The 19812-nt window shown below is 38.9% G+C and overlaps 1 protein-coding gene across 7 annotated transcripts in view; it reads left to right on the plus strand.

The window, feature by feature from the left end:
* The first annotated feature begins 1543 nt into the window (after positions 1 to 1543).
* Positions 1544 to 19812, plus strand: part of Rfx3 (regulatory factor X3) — a 251670-nt gene continuing 233401 nt past the window's right edge. For 2 of the 7 annotated variants that reach the window (XM_057777831.1, XM_057777833.1), the window contains exon 1: positions 2572 to 2961. In XM_057777831.1, coding sequence (XP_057633814.1) covers positions 2936 to 2961 — 26 coding nt within the window. In that variant the 5' untranslated portion in view covers positions 2572 to 2935. Of the gene's footprint in view, positions 1704 to 2067; positions 2180 to 2571; positions 2962 to 19812 lie in introns of those variants that run through there. The other 5 variants (XM_057777838.1, XM_057777834.1, XM_057777837.1 and 2 more) reach the window with 5 other exon arrangements.

The raw sequence follows: 19812 nt of genomic DNA on the forward strand, positions 1-19812 counted from the left end.
GAATATTATGTATCCGATAGAACAGGTGTCAGGATTAAATGAGATAATGTATGTAAAACACTTAGCACAAGGTCCGGGGCACAGAAAAAGAGCTCAGTCTTTTTTTTTTTTTTTTTTAACAGTGAACTCATGCCGGCCCAAATCCCTTATTTGCAGGTGCAAAAATTAAGCCTCAAGAGGAGAACTGACTTCTTAAGGCTCTACTTCCAATATGTTATTGTCTTGGATAAGCTGCTTAGCCGCAAATGTTGGAGCTTTGGGGTATTGGCGAGCCCGGGGGCACGTGCCTGCTGAACTCCAGTGCGAGAATTGGACAAATATGCTTGAACCAGGAGGTATTAGAAGCTGTGCCTTATCAACCGGAGTTTGAGGTACCAGGTTTTGTGCTAATCATGTTCTTCATGGACAGAAGCCATGCCTGTCTCAAAACCGGCCAGAAACAGCTCATGAGCCTTGGCTAGCCTAGGCTGTAGGGGAACCGAGACCAGGAATAGGGTCCTGGGTTCAGCTCAAATCCCCGCCGTCAACTCTGAAGGGGGGTCGAGCACATTACGGACTACTCAAGCGTTTCCCTGGAAGGTCGAGCCCACCCCTGCATGGACCCTCATCCCCGGGAAGCACACATCCCCTTCTCGTGAGCACTTCCTCCGGGTCTCGCGGGGGTGATACCGTGGCCTCTCCGTTCCGCAGGGAGGGCTCCGCCACGCCGAGCCGGACGGGCCACGGTTCGCGCGCCCAGGCTCTCGATCCCTAAGATGGCGGCCGAGGCACCGCTCACGCCCCGCCGCCCGCGCTCCCGGAGCTGCGCCCTCAGGGAGGCGAGGGCGCGGGCGGCAGAGGGGAGAGCACGGCCGAGACTCTGGGGCCCGTGCCGGCCGCAGAGAGCATGGGAAAAGGGATCGCCCGCGAGGCACAAACGACCGGGGAACACCACCGGCGAGCATGGCGAGAAGGGGAAGGAAAAAAAAAAAAAAATCGCAGGTGGGGGTGAATAAGGGGGAGGAGCGCGGCACATCCGGGCCCTTCCTCGGGCACGCCCCGGAAATGACATCGCCAGGGGCGGAGCCCGCTCTTGAAAGCGGGGTCTGCCCCCGCAGTAGCGCGCGTCTCCCACAGCGCTGGGGCCGTCGTCACTCTCCCTCCCCGCCTTGGCGGTTTCCCTCTCGGGGCTGCGGGGCTCCTGGGCACGGGGCTGGCTGCGGAGGCAGGCGGGGCTCGTTTCCCGGACAGTAGCCCTCAGCGGCCCCGGCCGCCCGGCGTCCGCAGTGGCGTTCCTGCAGCCCACCGCGCACTGACCCCGGGCGGGCCCGCCAAGTCTAAGCGCACCTCGGGGAAGCGACGTCGGAATCCCGACCGCGGCCCCCCGCCCGGGCTCCGAGCTGTCAGTCACGGCGCCGAAGCGCTTCTTCCGGCGCTCTCGGGCCCGCCCTCTCCCCTCCTCCCTCCCTCCCCCGCCCCTCCCCGCGCGAGTGTCTCCCTCTCCCTCGCTCCCTCTCTCTCTCTCTCCCTCTCTCTCTTTTGTGAGTTATAGCAACCGTTGCCTTGTGAATCAAGCGCCATAGTCACCGTAGTCCTGGCGACTGTTACCCATCAACAACAACTACTCCTCTCCTCCTCCTCCTCCTCTTCCTCCTCCTCCTCCTCCTCCCCACCACCACCATCTCCATCACCCACCAACAACACCACAATAATCCACAGCCAAGGTGAATATTCTTCGGTCTCTACATGTGTGTGGGAGCGTGTGTGTCCGTGCGTGTGTTCGTGTGTGCGAGCGAGCGTGGCTGTGCGGGGGTCTCCCTCCTGACACCGGCTGCGGCCGCTGGAGGGGCTCGGTCCCCGGGGCTTGTTTACAATGGACCCGCGCGCGGCGGGCTCGGGGGTGTGGGCGCCGCGCGCCTGCCCGCCCGGCCTCGGCGCTCTGGGATGGAGCGGGAGCCGGGGCTGCGGGGCGAGCGAGCGAGAGAGCGGGCTAGGCTGGGAAGCCACCGCTGTCCGTCGCGGGTGTCGGAGCGTCCCCCCCGGGTCTGCGGGCACTCCGGAGGAGGGGCAGGTGGAGAGAAGGGGCTTGCTTTCTCCCTCTCTCTTTCTTTAATTTCGCTGCTTTGCCAAAGCTGCCTGGTGGCTGCCGCTGCTTGTCTAAATCGAAACAGACAGCAGTGAGCAGGGGGGACCCCGAAAGGTGCTGTGCTGTTGTTGTTGTTCACTTGCGGGGCCTTGTTGGGGGTTTTGTTATTTTTATCCTCGTAGCTCGGTGAACTTTTCCCGCAGCCCGCTCCCGTCGTCTTGGCCCCTCTTTGCCTGCCGCTAAACGGGCTGCACTTCTTTGACCATCACTGGTCTCACGGGATTCTTTTTTTCTTTTAAAACTGTATTTTTCTTTGTGCAGCCAACAGTCTTACTATCCATTCAGCAGTCTTCCCTCCCCCCTCCCCCCTTTGCACACATTGAAACCAGGGGCCTCTGCTGCTCTGAGATTTTTAAGTCTCTCTATCTCTTTTCCCTCTCCTTTCGCTCTATCTCTCTGTCTCTCCCCGCTTCCCCCTCCTTTTCGGCGTGTGTTTGTGTGTGTGTGTGTGTGTGTGTGCGTGTGCGCGCGCGCTTGTGATTTAAACCGGATGCAGGGCATCTGTGCTACTTGGGTTAGTGGTTCCTGACAGCGCTTTATCCTTCATGTGGAGATGGGAGGGGTAGTCCTGAGGTTCTGTTTCACTTTGATGCACCTCCCTCCCCACAGGAGAGTGTTAGCAATTTTCATTGTGGTTTTGAGACTTTGTCTGTGATGAACAGGAAAAGGACACAAGGAAGCTTTGTGAGAACTCAGTTCACAACGCTGTTTGTGACAGTTATGATACTTTGAGAGTTTTTTTCTCTCCCATCTTCATCTCTGTTCGTTTCCCTTGGAGAGTTGAAATTGAAGTCAAGTTGTTCATAAAGAATGTATGAAGCTTCTCAACTTGAAACGTGTGTATATTTCACTTTCTTTGTGACTGTTAAGATCTAGGCTTGTGTGTGCTTAACATAGTCTTTTTGTTGACTTTCTGCTTTTCTTTAGACAATGATTTAAACCTGCTCAGGAGGAAAAAAAAACCCTTCCTTTTATAGTATTTCTTTGGAGAAAATAGTTCCCCCCTGTTTATTTGAATACCAGTTCTCAAGTAGTGTCTTCTTGATTGGAGCTAACCGGGTTTTACAGATCCTTTAATTTTTCTCATTTTTAGCCTAATACTTAATAGATTATCAACAACAAAAAATTGATAATGACTGAACTAAAACAAATAAAATGTACTATTATAGTTACACATATGAAATTCCAATTCAGATTTTAAAGTGCTTATTTAAATAATTTTTTAACAGCAAACATTTATTGATTTAACTGACAGAACAGCCTGTGAATAATGTGACAGTATTAATTATTCTTGAGATTGTCAATGAAGAGGTTGGGTAATTATAATGCCATTAAGGCTAATATTTTGTAAAATAAAGAGTTGGGGGATTGGAAAAAAAACTTACTTTTTAATTCATTTCTGTATGATTGTTATTTTGAATGAAGGAGACATTAGATTCTGAGAGAAGTCTGTTTGGATCTCACAATAGGTACATCCCTTCCCCAACCTGTCTTCAGTGCACATCTCACATTCTAACTTGTATTTTTCCTTTCCTTTCCTTTTCTTTATTTCTTCTTTTCCTTTTCTTTTTATTTTTTTCCTGTTCACATGAATGTCAAATGCCCGAACACTTTTGGCTCTGAACTTAAAAAGAGTTTTGCTGTCTTGGGACAGTTTAGATCTTATGCCATTTATATACGTGTTGGCTGAATAGATTGTTTATGCTAAAATGTCTTTGGTTAATATTTTTCCTTGCAGTGTCCGAGAATGTCTCAGAGACATTTCACTCATGAAGCGTCTGTCATGTTTCCCCACATTTATATTTATTTTTTCTGTTCACAAGTTCATTTAAAAATGAATCTAACATTGGATTTGAAGCAAATCTTTGTGTTCTAAGAGTTGATATTACAGATGCTTTGGCTTCTGATAAGATAAAATTAGTGTTATGGATTAATTTGGAACTGTAATAATTGATCGTTAAATGCAAAGTTAAATACCATTTAGTTCATTTTTCCCATATTATTTTTCCTAGGAGGGACTGTACTCTGCATCGGGATTTTTTGTTTTCAGTTTTTTAGACTAACAAATCTGTGTGCTTTAAAATTAAACATATTAAAGAGTAACATTTTGAGTAACTGAATATTTGTGATTGAGGGTGTGCCATGATGCCTATCTCAGGCTTTTTTAAATTCCACCTTGTCCATATACACTTCTATTGAACTGTATAGGGACTAGGCATAGTAAATTTATATATATATGTACAATAAATGAATGCATTCCTAGAAGCTTTTTTATCATTTCACACTGCTTTCTTGGAATGAGGTATTTAGAACTAATTTCTAAAATACTATATTTTTAATCCAATATTCAAGTACTCTTGTATTCTGTGAAGGTTCTCACAAGGCTTATAGTTTATAAGTGAGATATTCTTTAACTTTCCTCAAACAATCTTTTAAAACTCTAAATAGGTTAGTCATGGCCCTTTTTTAAAAAACTGAAAAGCAAAGGTTTTCAGGTCACACATGCTTAAAAGGATGGCTCATAGAATCAGATATGTGGGAAGTTCATTTTCCTGAATACTCGAGTAGCATTACTCTGATCCTTATAGGGAGACTCTATTACAAGAAACAGAAGAAAAAGTCAGTCAGGTTTTAAATTGTGAAATTTGCTAGTTTGTTTTTATGCTGAGCATTTGGTTAAATAGCCTTTATTTCACTTGCAGTTACATTAAACATAGTTTCTCTTACTGAATTTTGTGCCTTAGTTCTTTAACTCTTTAAGTATGTATTCCCAGTTGTCAATAACAAAATAGATTTTAAATTCTTTTTCTCTTCACAGGTGCATAGTGTTCCCTTATTTTGGAAAAGCAAGATTAAGTGTGGATTTGACTAAATTTAACTTGTTAGAGACAGATGGCTGCTTTAAACAGGTGTCAGCCTCACTTTTTTCTGCATTGTTTTGGAACTTGCAGTGGGTCACAAAGGGCTGTCCAAAGCAGGTGGCATCATGTTGAGTTTGTTATAACCTCTTTTAGTTAATTATTTCTTAGGGAGAGGGTTCTTTTTCTATAGAAAGTTGAGCACTCCTGGTCTTTGAAGTGCTCCTGATTTGTAACCCAGCTCACTAGCTTTTCAAACTGTAGAAATTGTAGATTCATTTGCATCTATCTTTCCATTCTTATAACTAATGAAGCTGACTTTGAATCCAGAAAAAATATATAGCAACAGTTTATATATTCAAGTCAAATTTATCTACAGCAAAAACAGGTGGGTTTGAGTAAAATGAGATTTAGCTTACATAACTTCTAAAATTTTGCCATTCCTTACTTCAAGAATTTTATTGATAGCATTATCTTAATTTAACATATCGGAAAACATATTTTAGTTGATTCAGTATTTTAAAGCTGAAACAAATTTCCTGACCGGAATTGCTATACATTTTATAATGTTATTTTAAAAATGAAATTTGTTTTTGTTTAAGCATGTTAAGTATATGTGCTGGAATAAATTCAGAAAGTGTCACCCTATTGATCTCTTAAGTTTATTTTTGACTTATAATTTTATCCTTTTATTGTGGAAATTTTATATATCTTATAATGGATACACCAGAGGGTGCTGTGCTGTTTGCAGTATAAGATTATTTTCACTAAAATGTGAATTGATTAGAACAGTTATGTAAAGAAAATCTTAGCCACCTATGCATTTAAGCATCTGGCTTACTTTTATGAAGTTTAACATTTAATATACTGCTTTTCTTGGCAGTTTTTTTTGGGAAACCTGAACATGTCTATACAGAGAGGGAATGTGTAACACATCGGGTCTGGTAATGAGCTATGGAAATGATCTATGAGAGCACAGTCTTGGCACAGTCTACGGTTAATACTTAATCTTATAGTTGTTACATTGGTTATATTCTGAGGCTATTCCAGTCTTATGCCCTGGAACTAGAGTCACCAATGGTTGAGAACCCACATGTGGTTGCTGGAAACTGAACTTGTGTTCTTAGCAAGAGCAACCAGTGCTCTCAGTGCTGAACTATCCTCCCACCCTGAGATTTTTCTTAAGTGTCATTTTCCATCTTTTGAGTGACTTCTTCCCTTACTGACTATACTTTTACACAGTATACACTCAGTGGCAATCTTTAAAACAGTAGTATTTTCTTCAAGAAAGCTTGGAAAAGTATAGGTATATTGTGCAAACTTTAGTCTGGGTAATGATACTCTTCTATTCCCAACTCAGCTATGATATTTAATCGTGATTTTTTTTTAAAAGAAGCTATAAGCTGTAACAATTTGTGTGGAGGAGCACCTTGATCCCAGAACTTCAAAAGAGAGTAGCATTTTCCCCCACATGGGTCTTACTACAGTAGTTTAGTAATTTTTCTTTAAACTACAACAGTTTAGTCATTTTTCTAAGATACAATCTATGTAGTTTGTCATTTTATACAACTGAGGTTTTAATATTTGTGGATATATTAAAACCCTTTGTATTTGAATTCTTATATTTTATATTAAAGTATATGTAATGAAAGTTGAGGAAATAACTTGTATTAGAATAATAGATGGATGGGACACCGTGTTCTAGGCTAAATACAGGCTTTAGAGAAAGTTCGATTAATCTCATTAACTGTGTGGCTGTGGACAAGTTAGTTGCTTTCACTTAGACGATCTCCTGACAGTGCAGTATCAAAGATAATGGTCAGTTTGAGAAAACATACTTAATGTCTGTTAGATATTTCAATTAGGAAATATTGAGAAGATATTTCTTCCAGTCTTTTTGCTCCCTAAGAATCATCTTGATCTAACTATTCCTTTGGCATAAGGACCTGAGTTTTGAAAATTTTCTCCACTAATCTACTGTCATTCTCTTTTCTTAATTTGAAAACTTAAAGATCTGAAGCCATCAGTCATGGATTACCATTTCATAATCAGTTTTTCATTTTTTGTTTTCATTTCAAATCTATGTCTTAGTTTAGCTCCAGGCCTATAATGGGCCCCTTTTACTCTGTTCATATACTTTTTCTGGCCTAGAGATTTTTATGTAGAACTAATGATATAATATTTCATTATGTCTTAGTCTTTCATTGCTTAATTCATTGTTCCATTTATATTTTCTCTTCACGTTACATATTACCATATTCAAAAATATCTGGAGTTTTCTTCATCAACTTTATGCTACATGCAATCTTTATTATGTACTGACAGTAAATAGTCTAGACAGTTTTAAAACATGAATTCATTAGCAGTTATTCTACAATCTTATGTGCCGCTTAACTCTATTACTAGAGAGAATACATGAGGTTACCTCTGATACATTTATTTAGCACTGATGCATAATTTACTAAGTCTACTTATGTAGTGAAGTAACTTTGAAACGTAACCCAGGATAACAGGATAACTTAAAATGTGAACTATTACACAATAAAATGCTATCTTTGGTCTCTTTAGATGTTAAGTTTCAAATAACATTTTCAAGTTGGCTGCCACATACAATGGGGCTGTTCAGTAGTTATATTGAATAGCTGTATTTCTCTTCTCTGGGCAATTTGACTAGTAATAAAGTATTTTTCTCATTTTAGAGTTATTTAAATAGTACTAATCTTAAACTGGAAATATGATTTATTTATTCTTTTTGTAGTCCAGGCCACCCTTAAACTCATGATCCTTTTGCCTCAGTTTCCTGGGTGTGGCGATGACCTGTGCCTTGCCACTGTGCCCAGTTCAGATGTGACAGACTTTCAAAGGAGCCTGGAGGAAGGCTAGGAAATGTGACTTAAATGGATATACTGTATTCCTTCCAAACATCTGTTTCTTCTTGAAAATGCTTTCTTGAACAGAAATGTAACATTATTTTACTAGTGATGTAATCTGGGTATTTTTTTTCTTTAAAAGGCTTCTTGCCCTGGGCCTGGTAGCACATGCTTTTAATCCCAAGCACTTGGGAGGCAGAGGCAGGCAGATCTGTGTGAGTTCAAGCCGAGCCTGGTCTACAAATCTAGTTCAGGACAATCAGGGCTACTATACAGAGAAGCAAATGTCTTGGGGGCGGGGGAAGTTTCCTTACTTCTGGGTATGTGTTGTCCTTTGGCAAAGTACTTAAGGGTTAAATGTTCAGGCTAATCCAAAATTAATATGTTTACACAGTTGCCAATGCCTATGGTGACTCTTAACTCCAGTGTTCTTTCTTTTATAGAAGCAGGTATGACCAGTCAGTACTGCTTGCCTTTGTTTTATAGTGCCTGGTCAGGGATTCCCAAGGGTTCTTATATTTCCTGCTTAGGCAAACCTAAGTGAGGGATAACAGACACTTAACCAGGAACATTAAAACAGTGAGGCAACAGCCTGAGTAAAAGCGAGGAAAGACAGATACATTCAGCAAGGATAGAGAAGAAAGGAAAGAAGGTTACTAATCCAGGAAGCAAAGGGCTGAGTGTAGCCAGAGTAGCATAAAGAAGAGGACAAAAGTACCCAGTTTGTTGCTTATTGAAACTACAGGCTAGTTACATAAAATATGTGGATCTCAGTTTCTCCATCTGTGAGATAAACAGTGAGACTGTGTGATCTCCAAAACCCTTTGCAAACTATATATCCATGGCAGCATTAGCCTGGGAAGACAGAGTATGCCAGTGACATGGAAGCAGGAATTGGTGTGCTATTTCTCTAAGGTCTTGAAATTAAAATGTAGCATTTTACTTACTTGTAGGCTTGCCTTTTTTCTTTTTCTTTTTTCTTTTTCTTTTTCTTTTTTTCTTTTGAGGAGAGCAACAAAGGAAACCCAGAGCACAGTGATAATGCAGTGCCTATGGCAAGGTCTCAAAGTTCTACCATTTTGGTGGTTTCTTTAGAGACTGGTGGCCAAGTGCTCTGATTTCCTCACCCACATGGGAGTGAGCTGAGCCTCACAGCTTGAGCTCCTGCTGGAACTAGCTTCTCTAAGTATGTGTGCCAGACATGTGTCTGACAGTTGGGGCTCCTGTTGCTCACCAGTGAGATATTTAAAACAGGACATAATTTCCCCAGTGTGTGGATAGACAGAGGACAGGGTGGGAGGGTGTGGGGAGAGGCAGGCGCTAAGGCAGGAAACATTTTTGTACTTAGGAAAGAGCATATATTTTGCTGTATCATAACTCTCACCAGCTTTTATATAGGGAAGTGTGTGAAAGATAGGGATTGTAATTCTTATTATTTAAACGTTGTTTTGAATGGTATTTTAATTGGTTAATATAAGCAGATTCAAGTTTCTGGCTCTCATTTGGATTTGTATGCTTACTAACATTTGTGTATATGTCACATAACTATTATTCCTACAATGGATCTGATTTTCTGCCCTCTGTGTTTGTACAGTTTATTTTACTGTGCCAGATCAGTTTAGAGACTCTTTGCTTGTTGGGCTTCTTTAGCTGTGTACAGTGGCACATGCCTGCAATCCAAAGCCCCAGGAAGTTGAGGTAGGAGAATTGGAAGTTGGGAGGATAGGGCTGCAGTGGGAGCCTGTCTTGAAAATTCTCTTTCCTTTCATACTGTAACTGTGGACGAATGGGAGTGGGTGCTGAAGGGGAACAAGACACATGCACATTTAGAGACCATATCTCATTTCTTTTAAATACCAGTGACTTGTATATTTCCCTTTTTTTTTTTTTTTTTACTACATTGTGAAGTCCTGGTTGGGGTGGATGTTGCAAGGGCACAGAGTTTGGGGAGATGGGAGTAAGAAGTGGTCAAAGAAGTATGATTTCTCCTGGATCTTATACCTTTTCTGCTGCAGTATTGTACAGAGCACATATACTTCTTAAGGATAAATATTTTATTACTTTACTAAAATGTTTATTTATTTCATTAAATTATTTTATTATCTTCAAGATAAAGTATCTGAAAATGTCTATTCATTAGTACATTATTAGACTAAAAAATCTTTTTCAAGAGCTAGCATTGTGCTTTGGGAATGTTCACGTGTGATTTTTTTTTTTTTTTAGTTTTTGTCTTTGTATTTATTTATTTACTCATTCATTTTAAGTGAAGGCTGGCATTGAACTTTTGAACATCCTACCTCAGCCTTCCAAGTTCTGGGATTAAAGGTATGTATGGTGTGCTATCACACCTGTTTCCAAGTGGCAAGTGATTTCTTAATCTAGCTCCTTATACTTTGTATAGATGCATTTGTGGATATATCTTTGAATAACACAATGTAACATTTTCTTCTGCTTCTATTTGTGGTGCCTTTTTTGTTGTTGTTGTTGTTGTTTATTTTTCCAGACAGGGTTTCTCTTTGTTGATTTGGAGCCTGCCTTGGAACTAGCTCTTGTAGAGCAGGCTGGCCTTGAACTCACAGAGATCTGCCTGCCTCTGCTTCCTGAGTGCTGGGATTAAAGGCATGCACCACCAGCACCTAGCTTTTTGTGCTGACATTTCAAAGAGCCAAAGAGTCTGTAACATCAGGCTTTTACTTATTAGCTTCTGATTGTCTGATGCATATCTTGACAACAAGTTTTGATAAAGTATCATCCATAGGGTTATTAATAAAAACAAGCTTTTATAATAGCAATCTCCTTTAAAAGTTTAAATGTACCTACAGCACATATTTTAATGTGATGTGGAGAATATATTTTATGTACATTTAATATATGAAGGATGAAATAGATTTTGATTTTGTGATTATATTGCATATCTCTAAAGGACATTTAAATGTCTTATTTTTAAAAAATTACATTTTTAAGATGCTAGTAAAAATGGAATTTGGCTTAGATACTTTATGAGTGTGTATATTGTGCAAATTTAGAAAGTTGTTTTAATACACTTTTGTTGAGGGCTGTAGAACGCCATCGGTTGTTTTCTCCTCATTGCCCCGTGTACTGTCATTATTTTGGAGACACGCCAGAGGATTTAGGGCAGATGTTAAGTTTTCCAGGTGACCTCTGTGTGTGGTTTGTACCAGTTTTTATTGGTGTTTCCCATTGTGTGGTGAGTCTTAAAGGGTCCATTGGCTAAGGGTACGTGTGCAGAGTTGATAGAGATGAAAAGTACAGTTCATTTCAGTTACAATAGGGTTCAACGGTATGTGGCTGGATTAACATCCCACCATTCTGTGCTTAGGAAGTTTGCTGAGTGGTGGAAGTTTTGAAACTTTGAAATGATATTGAGTGAGTGCCTACAATAGATGTGGTCTTATCTCCAAGAAAAGGCTGGGGCCAGCTGCCCTCCATGTGGGGTGTGATTCTTTTGACTTTGATTTGGAAAGAGAATATTTTGATTAGTTTTAAGATTGCATGAGCAGTCTTATTTTATTTGGAGTTCATAGAAATGCAAGTGACCAGGGACTGGAGATGACGATCAGAGTAACTTGTGAGAGGAGGCTAGTGTTTTGATCCTGATACCCAACTCCCCTTTTTTCCTGTAGCCCTAGATAGCAATAAAGTAAGATTTCTTTCGTACACAGTGTGAGCCTTTTTGTAGAGTTGCTGTCTGGAATTTCCCTTGGATACATTATATGAAAACTTTGGAAGTTGTAGTTTACCTTAGGATGTAAAAACCTTTGAAATGATTGCCCGTAGGCAGCACCCCGTGCTCAGAACACCACTTTGGTCTGAGGAAATGGAGTAAAAATGAGAGTAAGTGGGAATGGGATTGTGTAATTGGAAGCACTGCGATACAGACAGAGAGGAAAAGAGGTGTCGTTCATTTGAGGGCTGTATGTGATTCCCAACTTGCCATATACAGCAAACCTAATACTGCCACTGGTGTTTGATTGTAAAACATTCTCTCAGAATGTAAGACATAGTTGGATATTTCAGTATGTAAGTTTTTAATCTTTATCAGTTGTTTAATAAAGGATTTATGTAAGTTGAGTATTTGGTGCCATTATTATTTTGGTTAATTTAGGAATTATGAACTGGTCTAGATTTTTATTAGATTTTAAGATGTAGTTTGAAAAGTCAATAAAGGAGTATGTTAGATATAAAATTGCATTTATCCAATTATATGAATATAGTTTTATTGTTTAAATTATAGAAGGCTACAAAAATGATGAATGATGCTTGGGCATATGGACAGCATAAAAAATGGTAGGAGGTAATGAAAAATGGATGAAATTAGTAGGAAAATTATAATTAAAGATTAAACAAAGGTAGGTGAATAAATCACTTAGAATAGTGGAATAATCAGTTAAATGAGATATCTATAGGTAGATATGCCTATAGATATAGACTATGAATTTTAACTAGTAGGAGAAGGCGAGGAAGAGAGTCCCTAGGTTTTGTGGGTTTTTTTTTTTTTTTTTTTGTGTGTGTGTGTGGTACCACATTTAAATTTTTTTTTCACAAATATTTACAATAAGGCTTTGGTACCTTCATTTTTTGTTGTATAAAATTTAACTATTTCTAGAAGTTATGTATAGAAAAGGAACAACTTAAGGTGTTGTATCAGCATCTTGTTTTTATTTTTATAAAAGAAATACAATATTAGTATACAAAGTAATCAAAATTCACATCTCCAATTGGAATCTTTGATTATCTTATATTAAACTGTGCACTTGAGAATATAGTATATTGTATATGTATTATAAATATACTTAAATTGTTTATATTTCAGAATACGTAAAAGATATCCAAGTAGAAGAGTATAATGAACTTTGTGTACTTATCACTTAACAATGGACTTCACAATTAATATTATCTGTTATTAAAGCTATGCAATAATAGTGTGCCTTAGTACATGCCTGTAGTCCCAGCTATCCTGGAGGTTGAGGTGGATGGCTCACTTGAGCTCAATAAATTAAAGGTACATAATTTAAAGACTTGTTACTGAAAGTAACTCCAACCCCTCCTTATTCTTTGATGCTTAGAAGAAATTTACAATTTAAGAACAGTTTCAGTGGATTTTAAAACAATGATATAAAGTATTTTAACACGATTGACCTTCATATTGCTTCTTCCAAGAACATTAAATTAGGAAATTTGTTTTTGCTTGCTGTTAAGCTGCTAGGTTAAGTAATTTGTTTAGTAATACCAGGCTTCTCTACTTGAAATTTGATTTAGTGGAAAGGGAGTGAGCCCAAGGACAGAAGGCCATGTTTTAAGGGTAGAGAAAAGTCTTGAGAAAAACCTTCCAGATGTGATGGAGTTCATATCTGATCTGTCCTTATTCCAACTTGTTTATGGGAAGGTTTGAATTAAATAGTTAAGAGCCATTTGTAAGTTGTCAAGGGAAGAGAAGCAGCTGCTCTCTGGAATATTCAACGTGCTGGGACAGATGTGTTGCTCGGTTGTGATGTCAGTTGGTAGGGTGTTTGCCTAGCATGTGCAAAGCCCTGGAATCTATCACCAGCACCTTTTTATTTATGGGTGCTGGCAAATGCTTGTAATCCTAGCACTGGAGAGGTAGAGGCAGGAGGATCAGAAGTTTGATGTCATTCTCAGCTACATAGTGAGTTTTAAGTCCGTCCTGGGTACATGATCCTCCGTTTTGGAAGACTGAAGTTAGCTACTCAGTGCCATGTTTTGAGTTATTTGTGGTACATCATGAAGGAAGGGACAACTAGAAACTGATGTACTACTTAGTGGTATGGTTCAAAACAGTGATGGTTTCTGTATTCAGTATCTTCATATAATGCGTAGGCCTACTTTTTCATTTATATGTTTTTATTTGACTGAGGTTATATAGTCATGGATGAAACATTTTTCCATGTTAAAGTTTAGAGCAAAAACAAAAAGCTGCTTCCCATCTCTAGATTACCCTTCTTTTGGAATATAATCTGTGATGGAATAACATGTGTTACAGATTGTAATTATTGACATTTGAATGAACAATGCAAAATGTAGACATGAATCTTTATTTAAAGACTGATTTTTTGTATCAGATTATCAAATAGATATATTGAATAAGCTTTGATATTTTAACTTACATAATAACTTTAATTGCTAAACTTTTCTGATTTAAAGGTTTTAGTGAAAATGCCTATGACTTAAAATATTTTGTAGCATCTTTTAAAATATATTTATTATATAGTAAGAATCCAGGCTATGTAGTACAGTGATACAAAATAGCTAAAGCTATGTTGTGATTACATGATCTTGTCCAGTAACTAAACTTCCATAATGAAAAATTTAAATACCTAGGGCTAGAGATAGAAATATTCTATCCACTTATGGATAGAATATTTGCCTTGTGTAATATAACCCAGCAAACAACTGATCATGTATTATAATGTTAATTAATGTGGTATTTATGGAGGATTTCATTATGAAACTAATGCAGTGCCAACAGAAGCATTCGTTGTAGTAACTTTCTGTGCATTTGGAAACCAGGTACAGAAAGCATAATTTTATTTGGTTTTTATTATTTTACGTTGCAAAAATATCAATAAAGAATAGGAAGGAAACTTTATTCTGATTAACCTTTACAAGTCTCTCCCATCCTCTCTTTTAAATATGACTGCTACTGGGATGTGATATAATTTAAAAGGCAGGTGTTTCTAATGTGAGACTAACACTGATGGATATTTATTCTATTTTGCAGTAATCACCTAACACCAAATGGCTGTAATTTGGAGGAATTCCTATCTTTTCATATATAAAGAGGAACATTAGTCAAAAAATTCATTTGGGTGTTTTAGAACCTGACAGATTTTGTGTCTGGAAGCTCAAATGCCGTATGATGAATGCCTTATTTCTCTTATGCTCAACTTGAGTCCCCTCTCAGTTTAGTTATTCTACTGTCATTTTCTTCAAGTTAAGAAACAAGGTGGACTATAGTGAAGACAGGAGATGAATCTCTCTCTCTTTCTCTCTTTTTCGTTTTTCAAGACAGGGTTTCTCTGTTTAACAGTCCTAGCTGTCCTGGAGCTAGCTCTTGTAGACCAGGCTGGGCTAGGACTCACAGAGATCTTCCTGCCTCTGCCTCCTGAGAGCTGGGATTAAAGGTGTGCGCCACCACTGCCCAGTGAATGTGTCTCTTAATACAGTTGCACGTGTTTTCAGATGACATACATATGCCAGTTCTGCTAGAGACATAGCCAGGATATCTTCATCTTAAAATCGGAGTGCGTACATTTCATGTGCACTTCGAAGGTTATCTGGATGAACCCCTTCCCTATCTCCTCCCAGGTGCTTTAAGGGTAAGAAAGCTAAGAGTAAGTGACTTGTACGATGAACCTCATACACTTTGCTCTGACACATTTCATATAGCTAGTGTAAAACTTTGCTTGCAGGCAAACATCACAAGTGTGGTGCTTTTAAAATTCTATACTTGTACTTTATGTTTCATTTCCCTATTTTTCTAGAGAATGCAAATATTTAGAAATCTACATTCTAAATTTGAGTACTTTAAAAAAATTTTCAATTGTAAGTTTGGGTATAAGAATCATTTAGTTGTTTTGTTTTGCGATTGTTTGGAAGTAAATTATATCCTTTAAAACCCCTTTAAGGTTGCACAATAAATGAAAATACAGTATTGAAAACTATACTGTTGTCCCTGTTGTTTGTAAATTTTTTAGTGTGTGAAGTTCTCAAGCTTGTTGTGCTTATTTCCACTTTTGTACATGACAGTGGAGTCTAGGATCTCATCCACTTCGCATCCTTTCTGCCACTGAGTTACCGACCCCCCGCCCCGCCAGCTCTTCTGATTTGAATCATTCCGAGGATTAGTATGAAAATCAGTTTGTTAATTTAAAAAATGGAAATGCTTGTTCTTGTGGGTTACTCTATAGTGAAGCCAAAGTGACACTTTGACTTATTGATATATATATATATATATATATATATATATATATATATATATATATATGACTCTTGATATAGTTCATACACGCTGAGACTTGCCAAGCTGGGCTTTAAAGGTGTCACAGTACTTTCAGATATGAATGAGCACAGCAAGAGAATACATCTGTGAACAGACTGCCCTAGCTCCACAGCAGTGGGGAGCAACGTATTCAGCCATAGTGTTTTATCATGTTTACTTTTATAGCTTGAGGTTTTGGAAGAATACTTTTGTTTACCAGTTACTAGTATGAGACTAGTATGGCAGGAGTAATTGCCAAGATCTGGATTGCTCCTCCTGCCTCCCTGTTGTAGAGTTAGTAGTAAGTCTTTGATCTCGAGCTTGAACTGAATCTGCTCTCCTTTTTGTGATAAAGGTGCATAATTTGAGTGTTAGTACTATTAGCTATATGGAATTATACTTCTGGTTTCCACCGTATGGCCCAGTAAATACATTATCAATGAAGACACATTTAAATGTAAACATAAACTGTTCTGATCACTTTCCACAAAACAAGATCGTCAGTTAAGCACAAATCGACATTGTGTACTCTATTCTGAGTCTCACTTAATTCATATGAAATGTACTGTTTTAAACCTCAGAGAGTAAGAACTGGGAACTTTCCAACAAAAATGCAAGAGCTCACTAATATTTCGTCATACCTTTGTTTACCATATCTCCCTTTTTATTGAAGGTGAGAATAAACCCAATGGGAACAGTTTTACAAGAAGGTCTGTCTATGGGGATTTACCTTGTTAAGAGCAAATGACAAATGGTTTTCCCCCATAGGAAACCTGCTCTTGCTTTATATAAATGTATCTTTCAGATTTGGTGCCACAAATTAGACTGCAGAGAAATCAGTTTGTGCTGGAGAGCTCACCCGTCAACCTTCTCGGTGAATCTTAGTTGGAGTGTTTCATATAACTAACAGTACTGAAACTCAAATTATGCACCTTTATCACCAAAAGGAGAGCAGATTCAGTTCAAGCTCGAGACCAAAGATTTGCTACTAACTCTACAACAGGGAGGCAGGAGGAGTAATCCAGAGTCTTACTCTCTGAAGTTTAAAACAGTACATTTCATATGAATTAAGTGAGACTCAGAATAGAGTACACAATGTCGATTTGTGCTTAACTGATGATCTTGTTTTGTGGAAAGTGATCAGAACAGTTTATGTTCACATTTAAATGTGTCTTCATTGATAATGTATTTACTGGTCCATACGGTGGAAATTGGAAGTATAATTCAGATGAAAAAGAGGGCCAGATCCTTTCAGGCAGTGAATTAATGTCTGAACATAAAGAGTAAGTTACTAAGAGTTCGTACTAAACTCTTGAGTCTATTGTGTATACGGGGGGAGAGTTAAAACAGGAAATGTGCTCTTATATCATGAATTTAGAACCTGAGTTATGTTCGTCAGTTAGTGCATATTTATATTAATGTTTCTTCTAACAGTTAACAGTTTTTCTTTTTTCTTTTCTTTTTTTTTTTTTTTCGAGACAGAGCTTCTCAGTTCTGGTTGTCCTGGAACTCATTTTGTATACCATGCTGGCCTCAAACTCAAAGAAATCCTCCTGCCTCTGATTCCCGAGTGCTGGGATTAAAGGCATGCACTACCATTGCCGGTCAGTTTTTCATTTTAAAATATAACTTATAGTTTTATATTTCTCTGGGTCAGAATCTTTTAAGGCAGTGGTTCTCAACCTTTCCAATGCTGCAGTCCTTTAAAACAGTTCCTCATGTTGTAATGTCCCCCAGCCATAAAGTTTATTTCATTGTAATTTTGCTGCTGCTATGAATTGTAATGTAAATATCTATCTATAGCATATCTGATATGCGACCCCAAAGGGGTCATGACGCAAAACAGATTGAGAACCACTGTTTTAATGATTCCTCCTTACCTATATACCAGAATAATTACAAAGCATTTATTCCATTCTACATTGGGCTTCAGAACTGCTTAGCTTTGGCCATGGTAGTGTCTCCCATGCGTTCATGCCACACTTTACCACTCTCCCTGCAGTGCCCTTTCTCCAGCCAGCCTGGCTCAACTGTACTGAGAGCTGATTAGGAACATGAATCTTTCTTTTTTTAAAAAAAATATTTATTTATTTACTTATTTATTTGTTTATTTGTTTATTATGTATACAATATTCTGTCTGTGTGTATGTCTGCAGGCCAGAAGAGGGCACCAGATCTCATTACACATGGTTGTGAGCCACTATGTGGTTGCTGGGAATTGAACTCAGGACCTTTGGAAGAGCAGGCAATGCTCTTAACCACTGAGCCATCTCTCCAGCCCAGGAACATGAATCTTGAAACGAACACACCTGCGTTAGAATTCCAGGGTCCACTACTGACAGGAGTCCAACCCTTGGCAGACTTCTTCATGTCTGAGATAGAACTGACAGTTCTGCCTTGAAAGATTGTTTAGGGGCCCAAATAAAATCACTCTGCTTGACATGGAAGTGAGCAAGTAAGGAGAGTTGCTGTCCCTGCCCTGCATGGTCTCCTGAACGGTGTTCTTCTCATTCTGTTCTCTTTAATACTTTGTTCTCAGTCTTCATCTTGTCTGGAATGCATTTTGTTCCCTAATTGATTTTTCTTATGGAAGGTTAGGAGTGATCCCTAACTTAATGGGCTCACTTGTAATAAACTTGTTTTCCAGCGTACTAATTAGGAATTGTGTTTTATAAATATTTGACATTTTCAAATTGTAAGCTTCTTGAGGGCAAAGATTATTCAGTTCTGTAAATTTGATTCTATTGTGTTCTTTCCTAGTAGAAGAAGCCAATCATTAATTTGTTGGCTAAGCCTCAGATTGTAATTTGTAATAAACTATTTCATCACTTATTATATCCAAAACATTTAATTGCTTTTAGAACAATACATTTTTTATGAATATCATTGCATATATTTACTTTTTTTCTGATAAATAAATCATTGCATATATTTACTTTTGGCATAAATGAATAAATTTTTGACATTTTGTTAAATACAATACCACTTAGTTAACAGTAGATTTGAATTGACTTTAAGTCTCTTTCTGTCTTTTCAAATGGCATTTTGTTCCCTCACTCTATATGCACATATGAATTCCATCTGCCTGTGGGTTTTCTATAGCATCTTGGCAAAGAAATATTAGCAGTTATGGAATGCTTTATCAAGTCTGGTTGTAGTAGGCGCATATATTTCTAATTCTACTTACCATATGAGAAAGTGGGGGTATTGGGGGATTTTGCCTTTGGGATGCCACACTGTATACTCCAACCCTCTGTGTCTCTCTCTGCTGCCTAATTTAAGTGTATCCACTGGGATAGCAGCAGAAACAACCTCTCCACTGCTGGAATTGCATGCAGAGCATGCCTGCCGGTATTGTTTATGAATTTTGGGATCCTAACTCCAGCTATGCACTTGTAGGGCGAGTGCTTTCCCCTTTGAACTATTTACTCAGCCTCTTTTAGTCTTTAAAAATGAAGAATATGTGTGTAAAATGTACATTTGTGTGTAGGTGTGGGTGCATATGTTGTAGTGGGTGTGAGGGTAAGATAACAACCTTTGGGATCATGCCTTGGACACCTACCTTTTGTTTGAGACAGGGTCTCATTGGCCTGGCATGTTGCCAGGGTAGGTTCCAGAATTTTGCCATCGCTGGCATTGTCAGTGTACACTACTATACCCTTTGGTTTATGTAGGTTCTGATGATCCAGCTCTGGTCTCCCAGCCACTTACTGTAGACAGAGACTGCCCAGACCCAAAATAATCACGCAGAAACTATATCAATTACAGCACTGCTTGGCCTATTAGCTCAGGCTTCTTATTAACTAACTCTTATATTTTAAATTAACCCATTTCTATTATTCTGTGTATTGCCACAAGGCGTAAAGTTCTGTCTCCTTGGGCAACTACATGGCATCTCCCTGACTCTGCGTACTTTTCCCCTCTATCTCTGCTTGGAAT

This window comes from Chionomys nivalis, chromosome 8, assembly GCF_950005125.1.
Source record: "Chionomys nivalis chromosome 8, mChiNiv1.1, whole genome shotgun sequence".
Lineage (NCBI taxonomy): Eukaryota > Metazoa > Chordata > Mammalia > Rodentia > Cricetidae > Chionomys > Chionomys nivalis.